Genomic DNA, 15,957 nt, shown 5'->3' on the forward strand with positions numbered 1-15,957 from the left:
GTTAAAGGGAAAAACTTCTGGCATTGTTTGCATTTCTTGACATAACACTCGGCATCTGTTCTCATGGTCGGCCAATAGTACCCTTATGTTACAGCTTGATGGGCTAAAGAACGCCCGCCTGAATGGGCACCACAACTGCCTTCATATATTTCACCTAGGAGTTCCTCAACTTTTTCCGGGTGAACACATTCTAGGTACGGACTAGAAAGGGATTTTTTTGTAGAGCTTTTCCTGCGGATCCAAGTAGTATCACAGGGCTTTGTTTTACAGTTTATGTGCTTCTTTCTTGTCTGTCGAGATCTTCTCGGAGGAAAGGAATGAAATGATAGGGTCCATCCAACTTGGAACTAGTTCAATGATGTTGATATGACCTGATTCAAAAGAGGCAATGCTCGACTCAGGGATAAATCCTACTTCAATTGTCCGTTTAATCTCTGAGTTAATGGCAGAGGCCAGGCAAGCCAGGGCGTCCGTATGTGTGTTTTGATCCCGGGTTATCTGATTTAATTCATGATGATCGAATTTTGCGAGCAAAGAATTCGTCGTTTTCATGTAGGCTGACATGCAGTCATTTTTGGCTGCATATTCTCCCTTCAACTGGTTGATGACTAGTTTTGAATCATAGAAAACAAGCAGACGCCGCGCACCAAGCAGAAGTGCATTCCGTAGGCCGGTAAACAGTGCTTCGTATTCGGCCTTGTTGTTTGATGCATCAAAGCCCCATTTGACAGCCTGCTCGATTATTGCCCCTTTGGGGGTCATGATTACTACGCCAGCCCCACTGTCTCGTTGGTTGGATGACCCGTCACAATGCATTTTCCAAATGTCTCCAACATATACTCTCCAGCCCGGCTTAGGCTGCACTTGTTCGGACCTAAAGTCAGCAAGGGATCCCATGAGTTCGACTACAAAGTCGGCGAGCACTTGCCCCTTCATGGAAGTTCTGGGTAAAAATTGGATATCATACTGACCAAGTTCCAGAACCCATTTTGAAACGCGCCCCAATGCTTCGGCACTGCAAAGCACTGAACGGAGGGGATAGTCCGTTAGTACCCCAATGGTATGCCCCTGAAAGTAATGCATCAATTTTCTTGCAGCCCTCACGAGAGCAAGGATGAGCTTTTCCAACGAAAGATAACGTGTTTTAGTGTCAGCCATTGCTTTGCTCACATAATAAACTGGTCGCTGCTCCCCAAGTTCTTCCTACAACAGTACGACGCTGACCGCCCGGTCGAATACTGTCAGATACAAAATGAGCAGATCACCAGCCGAAGGTGTTGCCAAGAGTGGTATTGATAGGAGATAAGTCTTCAAGCCGTCTAAAGAGGCTTGGCACTCGGGGGTCCATTCAAAAGCCTTACCTTGCCGAAGTGTGTGAAAGAATTGTTGGCAGTGATCTGTGGAACGACTAATGAACCTGTTAAGTGCGGCAGCCATTCCCATCAGCTTCTGAACTTCTTTGACCGACCGCGGAGAGCCAAGCTCTAGAATTGTTGTGATTTGCCTCAGTTTAGCTTCGATTCCGCGATGGTTAACCATGTAGCCAAGGAATTTGCTAGATTCGATGCCAAATGCACATTTGGAAGCATTCAGCTTCATTTTGTATTTTCGAAGAATGCTGAATGTTTCTGCCAAATTAGCTAAATGAGTTCGCTTTTCCATGCACTTGACCGCCATATCGTCGATGTATACTTCCATGGTACGGCCGAGTTGTTCCTTAAACATGGCAGTCACTAGTCTTTGGTAAGTTGCCCCCACATTCTTCAGCCCGAAGGGCATGACCTTGTAGCAATATGTTTCTCTTGGTGTGAGGAATGCGATTTTTTCTTGGTCCTCTGGGTGCATGGCAATTTGATGGTAGCCTCTGTAAGCATCCAAGAAGCTCATGCGTTGATGATGGGCCGTTGAATCAATAAGTTGGTCTATTCTGGGGAGGGAAAAACAGTCCTTGGGACAAGCTTTGTTCAAGTCTGTGAAATTCACACAAACACGCCAAGATCCATTCTTCTTTTTTACTACTATGGTATTGGACAACCATGTAGGATAGGTTACTTCTCGGATTGCCCCGGCATCAAGTAATCGATCAACCTCTTCAACAACGGCCAAGGTATGCCGCACAATGGACCGCCGACTTCTATAGATGACTGGCCTGCATTTTGGATCGACGTTTAAGCGGTGCTGAGCCACAGATGGATCTACCCCTGGCATCTTGTACGGTGACCATGCAAATACGTCGAGGTTGCCGAGTAAGAAGGAGACGAGATCGTTCCTGTCGACCTCGATCAAGGAAGCGCCGATCATGAAGAACTTGTCAGGATCCCCATTGATTTGGACCCGATCCGGGGCTTTTGTTTCCTTTTCACTACGTATCTTCCCAACGTCTTCAAGGCTTTCCCAATCTGGTACCTCAATCGAGTTCACTTCTAGCTCTTTTGGTCTTTTTGCGACCACCAAATAGCATGCCAATGCCGATTTCTAAGAACCCCGAATCTGTTCAATGTCGTACTCAGTTGGGGAGCGAAGTAACTGGTGGTAGGTGCTTGGCACGGCCTGCATGGTATGCAACCAAGTTCTTCCCATGATGAGATTGTATGGCAAAGGAAGTTTAACAACCAAGAATTCTACATCTACTGATTTGGTGCCTGCCTGGAACTGGTAGCGTGATTTTTCCCAATGGATACTCCAGGTTAGCATTGAAGCCGAATAATGGATAATCAGCCGACGATAGATCTGAGTCAGTGAAGTCGAGCTTGACAAATGTTTTGTAATACATTATTTCCGAAGTACTTCCTTGATTAATGAGAACACGCTCAATGGCAAATTTGTTCACGCGCAGCTCAACTACGAGGGGATCAGTATGGGGGAGAGTCACTCCAACTAAGTCGGTGTCATCAAAACTAATCTTTCCAGTTTCATGGGGCCGTTTTGCTGGTGTGATCGGCCTAGATTGCACCTAAATCATATACACCTCAGATGATGCCAGCAAGCTGTATATCATATGAATTACACCGAATGAGGGCGAGTTTGGCCGTAAGGCTACTATGTTTGATGAACTATTCTTCCGGACGTGTTGTGCCAGCCGGCTGTCTTACACTAGCTCCTCCAAGTGATCCTTCAGTGCATAACATAGGTCGGTGTCATGACCGTGATCTTTACACCGTTTATCCTGTCCCTTCGTGTCGGGAGATCCCATCATCTTGGGCGGCCACTTGAAGAATGGAAGGTGTTGGACTTTCGATAAAATTTTACCAATCAGCTCTGTTAACTCCGTGTACTTCTTGTCTAAGCACCTTGTGCGCTTGTTGTCCACTTGATATTGTTCACTCGCTCGATGTGTACATTGATCATTTGATCAGGGCGAGTCACACCTTTTGTCTCGTTTAGTCCGATTCTGCGACTCGGGGTTTCTTGATGGCACGACGCTAATCGGCTAAACAATTCCCGACGGAGCTATTTTAGCGGCTTTCTGTCCGTCCTTGACCCGTAAAGCATCGTCTTCCACCTTGCAATATTCTTTGACTTTCTTCATTAACACCTAGACTGTTTTGGGAAGCCGTCTAGTCAATGAACTGCAAGGGGACTATCAGGATGCAATCCCATCTTAAAGGCAGTGATGGCTATGGAGTCATTGCAAGCATCATTCACCATATTAAAGTATTCTCAATAGTGGACCGAATATTCATGAAGGGTTTCTTCTGGTTTAATTTGCATGGCCCAGAGAGAATCGGCTTGCTTTGGCTAGATCTCATTTGTGATGAATCTTGCCTTGAATGACTTTTGGAGTTGGTGGAAGCTCTTAATCGATGTCGACTCCAGTTTATAATACCACCTGATGGCCAATGGTCCCAGAGTGCTTGGAAATATTTGACACATGAGGGCTTCATCACCAGCATGAAGTGTCATTGCTTGCTTATAATGACGAATGTGATTAGTGGGGTCCAATTTTCCGTCGTAAAGGGTGAACGACGGTGCTTTGAACTTTTTGGGTAGCACAACTCTTGCAATTCGTCGCACAAAAGGGTTATGCTTATCTTCTTCATCTGAATCATTGCTTCTCCCTCCCGTACATACAGACTTCCTTCAGATGAGTTGGATACATCAACTCGTTCTTTCTTTCTGGGTTCCAGGGATAATGAGTCAGAATCACTATCATTTTCGCATTTCTGAAGTCGACGTCGTCGACCATCCTTCTTTCCCGAAGGTTGACCCCGGTCTTGGTATGCGGCCTGTTGGGATTTCACCACCTCCAAGGCCAAATCCTGGCGCAGGCGCTTGTTCTCAGCCATCATGTTTGCCAGCCGTTGTTCATTTTGCTTTGCTTGATCCATAATCGTTTACATTGTCTCATGCCCAGAAGTTGAGGGTGAGGTCTGAGCTACTGAATCGTAGTTCATGGCTCGTCATGTGGCGATATTCTTTGGTCCAAGCATGTTTCTTGGAGTGAGGTCATCTCTTGGTGTAGTTTCGTCAGCGACCATCGGAGGATCCTCTGTTATGCCCGCCATGGATGTGCTTGAGTATTCCCACAGACAGCGCCAATTGTGGAGAGATGGTTTGGAAATACTCTAAGATCCTAAAGGACATCCCTGATCCTTAGATTGCCACCTGAAAAAGGGATTAACACTCCGGTCGGGGGTGCTGAAATTAGCACTCCGACGGACTAGTTAGTATACTCTCGTTTGCTTGTGGTTTAAGTTTCTTTAATCTGTTCACACATACCTCTCTTTGGTTGATGCTCCTCTCTTTTATACTCGTCCCTGGTCTCGGGGGTCGGGCCCACTTTTAATCCTGCGCATAATTGCTCACTCGGCCATTTTGTCATGTGCCTATTCGCACTCGGCTTCTTGTACGTCTGATTCTATGGCCGATTTAACTATTTGGCTTCAGGGTCCCCCAGGACGGAGTCAAATAGTATATATCCTGATTTTCTTCAAATTCATTTGGTTTTCCTACGTATAACAGATATTCGGCTCCCACAATTACTCTTATGTGATAGACTTTAGTCTCATTCCCCTCGATGATCGCAACACTTGCTCTCTGGTCAAAGCCTTTGTCAACGGATCCACTATATTTTCTTTTGACCTTATAAACTCAATGGAAATTATTCCATTAAAGAGCAGTTCCCTAACGATGTTATGTCTACGACAAATGTGATGAGACTTACCGTTATACATATGATTTTGTGCCCTAGCCATTGCGGTTTAACTATCACAATAAATGCAAATCACTGGCACAGGTTTCGGCCACATTGGAATATCTTCTAAGAAATTACGAAGCCATTCTGCTTCTTCTCTTGCTTTGTCTAAAGCAATAAATTCAGATTCCATTGTAAATCTAGCTATGCAAGTCTGTTTAGAAGATTTCCAAGAGCCCGCTCCACCTCCCAAGGTAAAGACATATCCACTAATAGATTTAGAATCGTTAGTGTCAAATATCCAATTAGCGTCACAGTACCCTTCTAAAACCGCTGGATATCTAGTATAGTACCGCCCATAGTCACGAGTGTATCTTAGGTATCTAAGAACCCTAACTATTGCTATCCAATGGTCTTTTCCTAGGTTACTAGTGTATCTACTCAATTTACTTATTGCATGCGCTATATTAGGACATGTGCAACTCATGAGATACATTAGGCTTCCAATTATTCGGGAGTATTCCAATTGTTATATGCTTTCACCTTTATTTTTCATTAAATGAAGGTTAGAATCCACAAGTGTCTTTACATGACAGTTGTCATGCTTATTGAATATTTCAAGAATTTTGTGAACATAGTGAGTTTGAGACAAAACATATCCTTAAGATGTTTTAGTAATTTTCATTCCTAAAATCACATATGCTACTCCCATATCTTTCATGTCAAACTTAGTGTTCAACATTTTCTTGGTTGAATAGATCATTCCACTATTACTACCCGTAATTAACATATCATCTACATATAGGCAAACAATGACATAACATTTCTCAATGTTTTTAACATAAACACATTTGTCACACTCATTGATTTTAAATCCATATATCATGATGACGTTGTCAAATTTTTCATGTCATTGTTTTGGTGCTTATTTCAAACCATACAATGATTTTCCTAATTTGTACGCTTTCTTCTCTTTGCTTGGTATGACAAAACCTTCTGGTTGTTCTATGTAAATTTCTTCATTCAGATCACCATTCAAGAATGCAGTCTTTACATCCATTTGATATATTTCTAGATTGTTTAAAGCAGTAATTGCAATTAACATTCTAATGGATGTGATCCTTGTTACAGGTGAATAGGTATCGAAGTAATCCACTCCTTCAGTTTGCCTACAACCCTTGACCACAAGTATTGGTTTGTATTTGTCAATTGATCCATCCGATTTCATTTTCTTTTGAATATCCATTTATATCCAACAGGTTTAAAACCTTGTGGAAGATCCACCAATTCCCAAGTATAATTTTGTAATATGGATTCAATTTCACTGTTAATAGCTTCTTTCCATAAAGGAGCTTCAGAAGTTGACATTGCTTCTTTGAAAGTTCGAGGCTCTTTCTCAAGTGGAAATGTTAAGAAGTTAGGACTACAAGTTTTCTCAACTCTAGCCCTTTTACTTCATCTAGGTTGTTCTTCGAACTCTCCTTCTTGGTTTTCTTCAACCAATTCTTGATTATTGTTAAAAGTAATATCATGAGTCTGTTTAGAAATACTAATATCTTGAGTGGAATTGCAAGGAAAAATATTTTCAAAAAATGAAGCATTCGTTGACTCAATGATTGTATTAACATGGATTTCTAATTTGTCACTTTTATGTACTAAAAATCAATAGGCACTAGTATTGTTTTCATACCCATTGAATATACAATCAATTGTTTTAGGACCAATCTTAACCTTTTAGGGTCTAGTAATGCTACCTTAGCCAAACTCCCTCACACTTTTAAATATTTGTAGGAAGGTTTTCGGCCTTTCCATAATTCATAAGGTGTTTGAAGGGTTTTCTTTTAAGGTATTTTATTCAAAATATAATTGGCAGAAAGAATAATTTTCCCTCACAAGTTCTAAGGTAGTCCCAAACTTATTAACATAGCATTAATCATTTATTTTAAAGTTTGATTTTTCCTTTTAGCAACTCCATTTTGCTGAGGTGTATAAGGCGTAGTAGTTTGACGCACAATTCCAAGTTATGAACATAAGTCACCAAAAGGTGCATTATATTCACCACCTCTATCACTTCTTAACGCCTTAATTTTTCTGCCTAGTTGTAATTCAACCTCATTCTTATATTGAATGAATCTTCCCAAGGCTTCATCCTTGCTTCGTAACAAGCACACATACCAATATCTAGTGCTATCACCAATAAAAGTAATGAAATACGTTTTATTACCCTGAGTTTGAACAAATTTCAAATCACAAATGTCACTATGGACAAAGTCCAGTGGCTTAGTTTTCCTTTCAATTGATTGAAATGACACTTTAGTTAATTTTGCTTCAACACACACTTCACATTTATGATTTGAATCAATTTGAAATCTAGGCAAATAATCTAGGTAAATTAATCTTCACAAAGTATCATAATTTACATAACCTAATCTACCATGCCATACACAACAAGACTCAAGCAAGTAAGCAAAAGATGTGTTAATTTCATTAACCTTTGGAACAACAGTCATTACATTAAGTTTAAAGAGCCCATCACTCATGTTCTCTTTTCCTACATACATTCCATTTTGGTGAGTACAAGCATATCAGACTCAAACACTAATTTAAACCCATTCTTGCTCAGCAATAATTTAAACCTATTCTTGCTCAGCAATAATCCAGAAACCAAGTTCTTTCGAATATTTGGTACATACAGAACATCTTTGAGAGTGAGTTCTTTGCCTGAATTCATCTTTAACGCCACGTTCCCTTGTCCCTCAACTTTGGAAGTCGAAGAATTCCCCATCTAGAGTTGTTCTCCATCTTCTGCTACATGATATGATAAGAACAACTTTTTCTCAGAACAAATATGGCGAGTAGAGTCTGTGTCCACCCACCATGCTTTAGGGTTGTCCACCAAATATTGACTTCAGACACGACACCAGATACATTCAGGCGTGAAGCCATTGCATAAAGACTATCTTCCTCAATTAGGTTGGCTTGAGTGGGTTTCTTCTTGTAGTTCCCTTGGTTCCTCCTCTTACGACAATCCTTCGCACAATATCCCATTTTGTCACCCATAAAGCACTTGTTGCTAAAATTCTGACTGTCCCTACTTTTAGCACTTTGCTTGGAGCTCTCTCCGGGATGCTTCATGTTCTTATTATTGAACTTTGGCTTATGTTCCACAATGTTTGCCTTGGATTCCATGAGAGGATGTCCATTTTTCTTTTCAAAGCCGCGATTATCCTCTTCAATTTGCAAGCGAATAATCAAATCCTCTAGTGACATCTCTTTGAGTTTGTGTTTTAAATAGCTTTTGAAATCCCTCCAAATCGGCCGTAATTTTTCAATCATAGCTGCCACTTGAAAAGATTCGCTCAGAGACATTCCTTCTGCATGAATTTCATGCAAGATAATTTGAAATTCTTGGACTCGATTGATCACTGTTTTGGAATCTGCCATCTTAAAATCAAGAAAACGACTGACAACAAATTTCTTTGTTTCGGCATCTTCCATTTTATATTTACGATCGAGTGAATCCCACAAAGCTTTTGTGGTCTTGATTGGACTATACACATTGTATAATGTGTTATCCAAACCATTGAGGATATAGTTCCTACAAAGAAAATCTGCATGTTTCCAGGCATCCATCGTTGTAATAACTTGTGCATCACTTTCATTCTCACTAAGAGATGGAGCATCTTCTCGCAAAAACCTTACTAAATTCAAGGTGGGCAGATAAAATAATATTTTTCTGTTGCCAACGCTTAAAATCTGTACCACTAAATTTTTCAGGTTTTTCTCCATGATTGACAGGAACACTATCATGTTCGACAACCGTTGAAATGGAAGCAATCGGTGTAGACACAACGGGTGTAGGGGTAGTATTTCCCGGTGTAACTGTAATTTTTGTAGCCATTTTTGATTAACAAAAAAAAAATTTATGTTAACCAGAAGATTCCACTATATATATAACTTTAAAAATAAATTTATATATATACAATAAACTTTACAATACCAGAATAATAAAACAATATAAAAATAAGTGTCCAAATAATCTAATATACTACAAATTATTAGGACAACAAAACAGAGTTCTATTGCAAAGAGAAATCAGGTAAACAAATATTTTTTTTTTCCAAATTAAAAATGTCCACCAAACAGTAACCAAATAAATTACGTAAAATTTTTATTTAGGTTGAAAATCTTATCAGCAACAACCGTTTTCCCAAAAAAAAAACAATATTATGGAAAATTAACACTAGAACCTAAATACAGAAGAATAGAGTTTCACTGAAACACTGTTACGATTAAAACAATGTTGTCTTAACAATATTTAAAGGCCACACGTATAACAATTATATTGAAAGAAAATAGACTCCCACTACAATACTGATACAGTAAAGCCAATTTTTTTTTTATTTAAAAAAAGCAATATAGTACAGAAAACCAAACTATAGTTTTACTGTAAACGAAACCCAAGAAAAAAAAAAGTAAACCTAGAAATAAATATTTCAGGATTCTCAAATTTAAAACCAAAATTTAACTGAAAGAGAGTTATACTCAAATACAGATTCGAATAAATATTAGTAAACAAATGTGTAATAAATAAACCAAACAGTATAAACTCGGAGTTCTAATACTTTGTATATAAGAAAACAAATTTGCTAAAAATTAATTGTAACCAAAAAATCAATACTGTAATACAAAAACCAATAAAGGAAATTTTGTCTTAAAATTGTTGGAGATAATTTCGGCAAATAATTAATTTCAGCAAATAATGAATAAAATAAAATAAAATAAATGAAAAAATTAAACCTTATAGTACTTCTGCAGATGGTTTATGAACAATTTTGTGATTGAGACTAGTGTTTGAACACTGTATCTTTAAGACAGAATTTCGTCCTTTCCGATAATGCTTGAGAACAATGGATGTCCTATCTCCAAGATACAACAATCACCACAAACGAAGAGAGTACACTTTTTGATTATACAACGAATCAAAATTATGTTTTGCACTCACAAGAACTTACATTCACAGATGAACATTGAATGTATGAAAGAAAGAAAGAAAGAAATTTTTGGAATTTCATAAACAAGAAAATTGGAATGGAAGATGCCTTTATATAGGCTTGTTGACACCTATTTAGTATGAACAGAAAAGGTATGAAAAAGGGACATGACCCATAGGTTATACCCTTTAAAATGAAGAGATACCATGAAAAGGTTGTATCCTTTCATTCAAATGGAGTCTATTTCAATTCACCATTTGTAGACAGCCCATTTTTGACCGCCCATAAGACTTGGGTGCTTTAATCCGAACACTCGATGATGAAAGTTACATTATGCAAATTGTTCGAATCTTCAACAAAAGAATTCGGTTTCGAGCTCAAACCCAAGCCTTCCACCCCATTTGGACCAAAACCCTTTTTTTAGCTTGACCACTCAGTGAGTAACAGGGCCAAAATAATTGACTGGCTTGCCAATTTATGAGCAGGTTATACAATAAATTGGACGGTCAGCCACGTTTACTGAGAGCAGATATTTTGACAGTTGTAGCTGCTCCCATGCACGAGCTCAAAGCTAACCGTCCTCTTTCAGATATTTTCGACATAAGAAAGCAAAAGTCTATAAATACAAGAACTACCCTCATGGTTTGGGGTTAGAAAAAATTGCTAAGAGCCCAAAGCTTAACCAACCATCTTCTCTACTCTTTTACAATATACATACACAATGCATACACCTTACAAGCTTGAACTTGAAGCTTTTGCTGAGATTCTTGAACACAATTTCAGCTCCTTGAAAATGTCTAGCTTGTGGTTTGTTAACTAGGAAGCTCTTCCTCTCTTTCAATGGGTAATCTTTGAACTCTTTCACCATCTTTTCTCTCCATTTTTCTTGTATTTACTTGCCATTTTTAGAGTATTTTGAGGCTTGAAATATGTGATTTAAAGTAACAAAAAGAGGAGTTAGCCACCCTTCCTTAGGCTTTGTTCTATAGCTTGTTGCTTTACCTTTCCTACTTTGTTTCTTTGGATTTTGGCCACTGGTTTTTTGAGTTTAGGAGCTGCTTTATGTGTATATTTAATTCATGCTTTGAATATTATACTTGTGTTGTTGTAAGTCCTCATGGGTTTAGTGTATAGGCCATAGCTTCCAATCCATTTGAGTTGATAATCTTTTCTTTCTCTTTCGATAACTTTCATGTACATATTCATGTCATTGTAATCACCCATTTTTCATTCATAATCTACAACCTTCCTCCTTTCTTTGTTTCTTTTGATTTAGAGTTGTATCAAACAAAAGATTGCTGCTCAAGGCATAAGAAAGAGACCCCTCATGCAAAATGGTTTAATCTCTTCGGAGTTTCATTACTAGGGCATTACATCTCTCTTATGCTAAGCATAATCTCTTGTTTGACACTTTCCTTTATCGTCGGTGCATTTCTAAGGGACTAATTTTCTAGTTAGACCCTTGAAAATCACAAAGGAAATAGCCATTATACCTAATTATCGAGTTTGGATTTGGAGTCATTATTGCTCATTTCAAGTTTGACTCCGAATTCATTATCGCTTGTAAATGAGTTTGATTCTTCCTTTGTAGTTTCCCCTGTAGAAAAGGACTTGAAAAAGCTCATTTCTCGAGTCAAGTCATGCATGTTATTCTTTATTGCTTTGGACTTAGTGGACGTAATCATCGCCTTTGGACAAAAATGAAGAAAAGATAAGAAAATAGAAGAGTATATTAAAAAAGGCTAATAAAATTGGAATAAAAACAGGTAAAAAGATAATAAAATTTGGTTAGGTTCAGTTGGATGTTATATGGAATCGGTTGCTTCTAGAATCATTGCATACTATTGTTGTGATGTTTGATGATTGATGAGACACATGTACCCCCTTCCTTGAGGTAACTCTATGATAGGGATGAGGTATTGTTTATCATTTGTTGCGTTTATTAAGCTCTTGTCCTATCATTTCTAAGGTCATCACGCAACAAATTTGCGATGATTGATGATTTGAGAATCAAATCTGCTCATCTCTTGATCATCTTCATGATAAGGAAGGGCAGAGAAGATAAACATCTCCTGGATACACTCTGTCTTGCTTTGTTTCAGTTCTGTTGTAGCAGGGTATTCCCTAGAAACAGTGATCGGCTGGCCATTATTCTGCACGGCTGACCACCTGATCAGGACAACCGGCCACCCATTTTTGTATAGACAGTGGTATTTTTACAGTAGAACAGAGCAGATCCTGAGGCCAAAACAGAACAATTTTCTGACTGTAAACAGAGCAGGTTTTGGCAGCAAACAGAGAGGTTTCCGGAGGGTGTTCTCGATTATGCATATGTGATTCCTCGCCTCTCATTCAAGTCCATTAGATTAGTAGCTTTTAGATTAGTACGCTATAATTAATTAGTTGCTTTGTTTTCATTCGGACTTGTAATAATTAGTTAATTAATTCATTCAATTGTGTTGTAATAATTAGTTAATTAGAACATTCATTCAGACCCTTTTCTACATGGGCAAACTTATAATATTTGTATGTCTTCCAACTCCCATTTCTTTCTGCCTTTTATTTATATGCTTATCGTGGTTGTACATAGCATCATGTTTTTCGTTTCATATCATTATCATGCTTCGTATCCATTTTTCATGTATTAAAATTTGGCTCATCATGCATAATGTTTTACTACTTCCTAAATGATTATGTGCGTTATCTCATGCCTTGAGTTGCTTCACATATCATGTTAGTGGCCGAATTTAATAGTTGCATTAACCATTTTTCATATTAGGATCATACATTTTTCTAACCATAAACTAACTTCTTCTTAGCTTGCCTCAAAGTACTAAGTGAGTATTTTTGCTTTAGCATATTACATGTGTGTTTGTGATACCATGTCAAGCATACTACCATAAGGCTATGTGCTTATTTGAAATACCTCTTTGATAAATGTAAATATGAGCTCGTTTTTTATTCCAGTAGCACATATTTAAAAATCTTCTCAAACAAACATGAAATCAAAGCATTCCAAAGTAGGTGATATAGTTTATGCTTGTGTGTTTCACATAGTAAGTTAGCATAATAATCAGAACAAAAGCATATAATGTTGATAAAAACCACATCATGATTAGTAGAGGCCGATCTTTGATCGGGTGAGTGGGGTGCTCAATTCATGACCTTCCCCTCTCATACCTAAGTTCTCGAGCTAAGACACTTTGGTTATGATGGACAAGTAGCCTTTGGTACGAGTCATGGGTTTCCTAAATTCTTCGAAAATATTTAGGTGGCAACTCTAAAATCTGGCAATGCAATATATTTTTGGCATCTCTGATGATTAATGGATTTTCTAAGATTTGCTAGATTTGGACTCTCATTTGTTTTTTGTTTCACATTGCACTTGTGATACCAGATTTAGAACCACAGGAGTCCGAACTGTAGGGCTATCATACCCGAGGAAACTAAACCCCTCTGAGGAGCACAAAAGGCCATATATAGTTTCTGGCAACTCTGCTGGGGATTTAGAAAACTTTACTCGAACTTCATGATGTGAAATTTTATCTACATATATATGTTCTTTGCATTGCATTTGCATGGTGCTCTTATGTCATTATGTTTTCCATCTGCTATTCCTAAATGACTTGCCGGAGGCTTGCCTAAAATGCTTGCCAAAAGGCTGGCTGGTCGTGTGCTTTGCCATGTTGGAAACACAACCCTTGGATCTAGATTAGTGCCGTACCGCTTGATCCTCATTTCACTTCTCGGTGGTAGGTGTGAGAGGTATATTAGGTAATCTTGCTGATCTTGCTGAGATACCTTTTTGGACCAATTGGCCTAGCTCATATAGTAAAGCTCTTGTGACTGTTCCAACATAGGCAGGATGCTCACCCATATTCAGGATGTTGTGATACCGCTTGTTTGAATAGTAAAGCTGTAAATCACTCCAAAAGCTAGGACAGGTAAACCCTACCTCACATAGGGGTGTTTTGATGCTTTTGTGCAAAATGTGAAATCTTTCGCAATGTGTGATGCAATCCTGGGAGAGTCTTAATCTTGAGGTGATTTCTTTCAAAACTTGAGGGTCATATCAGAATCAGAATTTGAGTCGAAATCCAGGGGTTTGTGTTTGATATGGGTGAATTTTCAGCAAGACCAGAACTAGGGCTGGCATACCCGATATCTTGATTTGATGGGGGCATTATTTTTAATGCTAGGTTTGTCTGAGCCAAAGAAGGAGCAATACACAACTCAGCAAAGGCCCAACCTAATCCGACTCGAAAAGCCTTAACCCATCATAGTCCATCCAATCCCAAAAAATCCATTCAGCAAAGGTCTAGTCCATCTAATCCCCAAAGGCCAACTCAAAAAAGATCCATCCAATGCCAAAATACTCATTCTAAAAAGCCCAATCCAGTCAAACCCGTCTAGACTAATCTAGTTCAGATACATCAAGCGTAACTGAGTCAAAATCCTTGTTAGTTAGCTCTCATTTTACACTCATCCATTTTCCCAATTGCCAATTCAGCAGACCCGTGATGGCGCAGAGTCTAGAAGAAGTTGTGGCCATGATGACAGCATTGCAACAGGCCATGGATACACTGAACTAGAGGATAGCTATGCAAGATCAGACCATTGCTGAAATATGATGCCCATCTGGGGGCATCTACCATACATCCAGCCTTGGCTACCCCGTTGAATGTCGATGCACCTTCGCTAGCTGAAAATCTCCAAGCTCTAGATCCCCAAGGGGTGTTTGCACAAGCTCAAGCTTTTAGGCCTCTCACATAGCATCACGGAAGGCTTGTTCCTTTCAACATCAATGACATCGATCTTGCCATGATAAAAATTGCCAAGCTAGAGAAGATGCTTAAGAAATCTCAAGGCTTCAATTCCATCCCAAACACGGAAGAAGTTACACTGAGGCTTCTGTGAGATTGCTAGAGAAGTTCAAAATGCCGTATATTGACTGATTTGATGGAAGTGGAGATCCTATTGTCCACGTCTGTCTCTTCTCGGATGTCTTGAAACCAATAGGTTTGACGCGGGCTCAGAAATTGTCATTATTCGAAAGGACCTTATCAGAAGTGGCAGCCACCTGGTATGCCAAACTGGAAGACTCGACCAAGCAGAACTGGGAAGACCTATCTAAAGGATTTGTTAATTAGTATTCCTACAATATTCAGATGGAGGTAACGATCAGAGAAGATATAGGGTGAAGGAAGCACGAATGACCAACAGGCCTTCAGAGAGGGAATAGGTTCGCTTAGTAGTTCAGAACCTTGAACCAGACATGTTATATAGGATAATAGTCATGCCACTATCTACCTTCGTTGTTTTACATGAATTGGGGGTTTAGATTGAGAGTGCTTTCAAGAAGGGAATTATCTGGAGAACGATCGAACAGACAAGGAGGGTGTTTTCCAAGAGTACCAAGGCTAGCAGTAGCACTATTCCTAAACCCACTAAAATTAATACCATTGCCACCGATCCCAAAATTGCCGACCCCTTTGCCAATACCAGACCACAAACAGCCGACCCAACCCGAGTTCAAGGCAGAACTTTCACCCCCTCCATATGAGCCTAACCCACGCACTAAAATCCCTCATGGAAAGAGGGTATCTTAAACCCCTTGATCTCCAACATCTTTCTGACCCACTTTCTGCTAGACATAACCCCACCAAATACTGTGCGTACGATCAGCAGCACGGTCATGGCACCAATCGTTGCTACCGCCTTCGTCATGAGGTTCAGAATCTCATCAACAACCAGACGGTAGCTCCACCTCAAGAACCCAATATTACCACCAACCCACTTCCCATCCATGACCAAGTACCTCCTCCTCAC

At 39.3% G+C, this 15,957-nt stretch overlaps 2 protein-coding genes across 2 annotated transcripts; both read right to left on the minus strand.

The window, feature by feature from the left end:
* Positions 1-264: 264 nt before the first annotated feature.
* LOC145805552 (uncharacterized) lies at positions 265-1,158 on the minus strand. The gene has a single exon (XM_082900711.1). The coding sequence runs from the start codon at positions 1,156-1,158 to the stop codon at positions 265-267; it is 894 nt and encodes a 297-aa protein (XP_082756837.1).
* Positions 1,159-7,942: 6,784 nt separating this feature from the next.
* LOC145805553 (uncharacterized) lies at positions 7,943-8,923 on the minus strand. The gene has a single exon (XM_082900712.1). It carries the CDS (start codon positions 8,921-8,923, stop codon positions 7,943-7,945), a length of 981 nt encoding a protein of 326 aa, XP_082756838.1.
* Between the last annotated feature and the right edge of the window lie 7,034 nt (positions 8,924-15,957).

This window comes from Camellia sinensis, chromosome 13, assembly GCF_055761805.1.
Source record: "Camellia sinensis isolate YWXY chromosome 13, ASM5576180v1, whole genome shotgun sequence".
Lineage (NCBI taxonomy): Eukaryota > Viridiplantae > Streptophyta > Magnoliopsida > Ericales > Theaceae > Camellia > Camellia sinensis.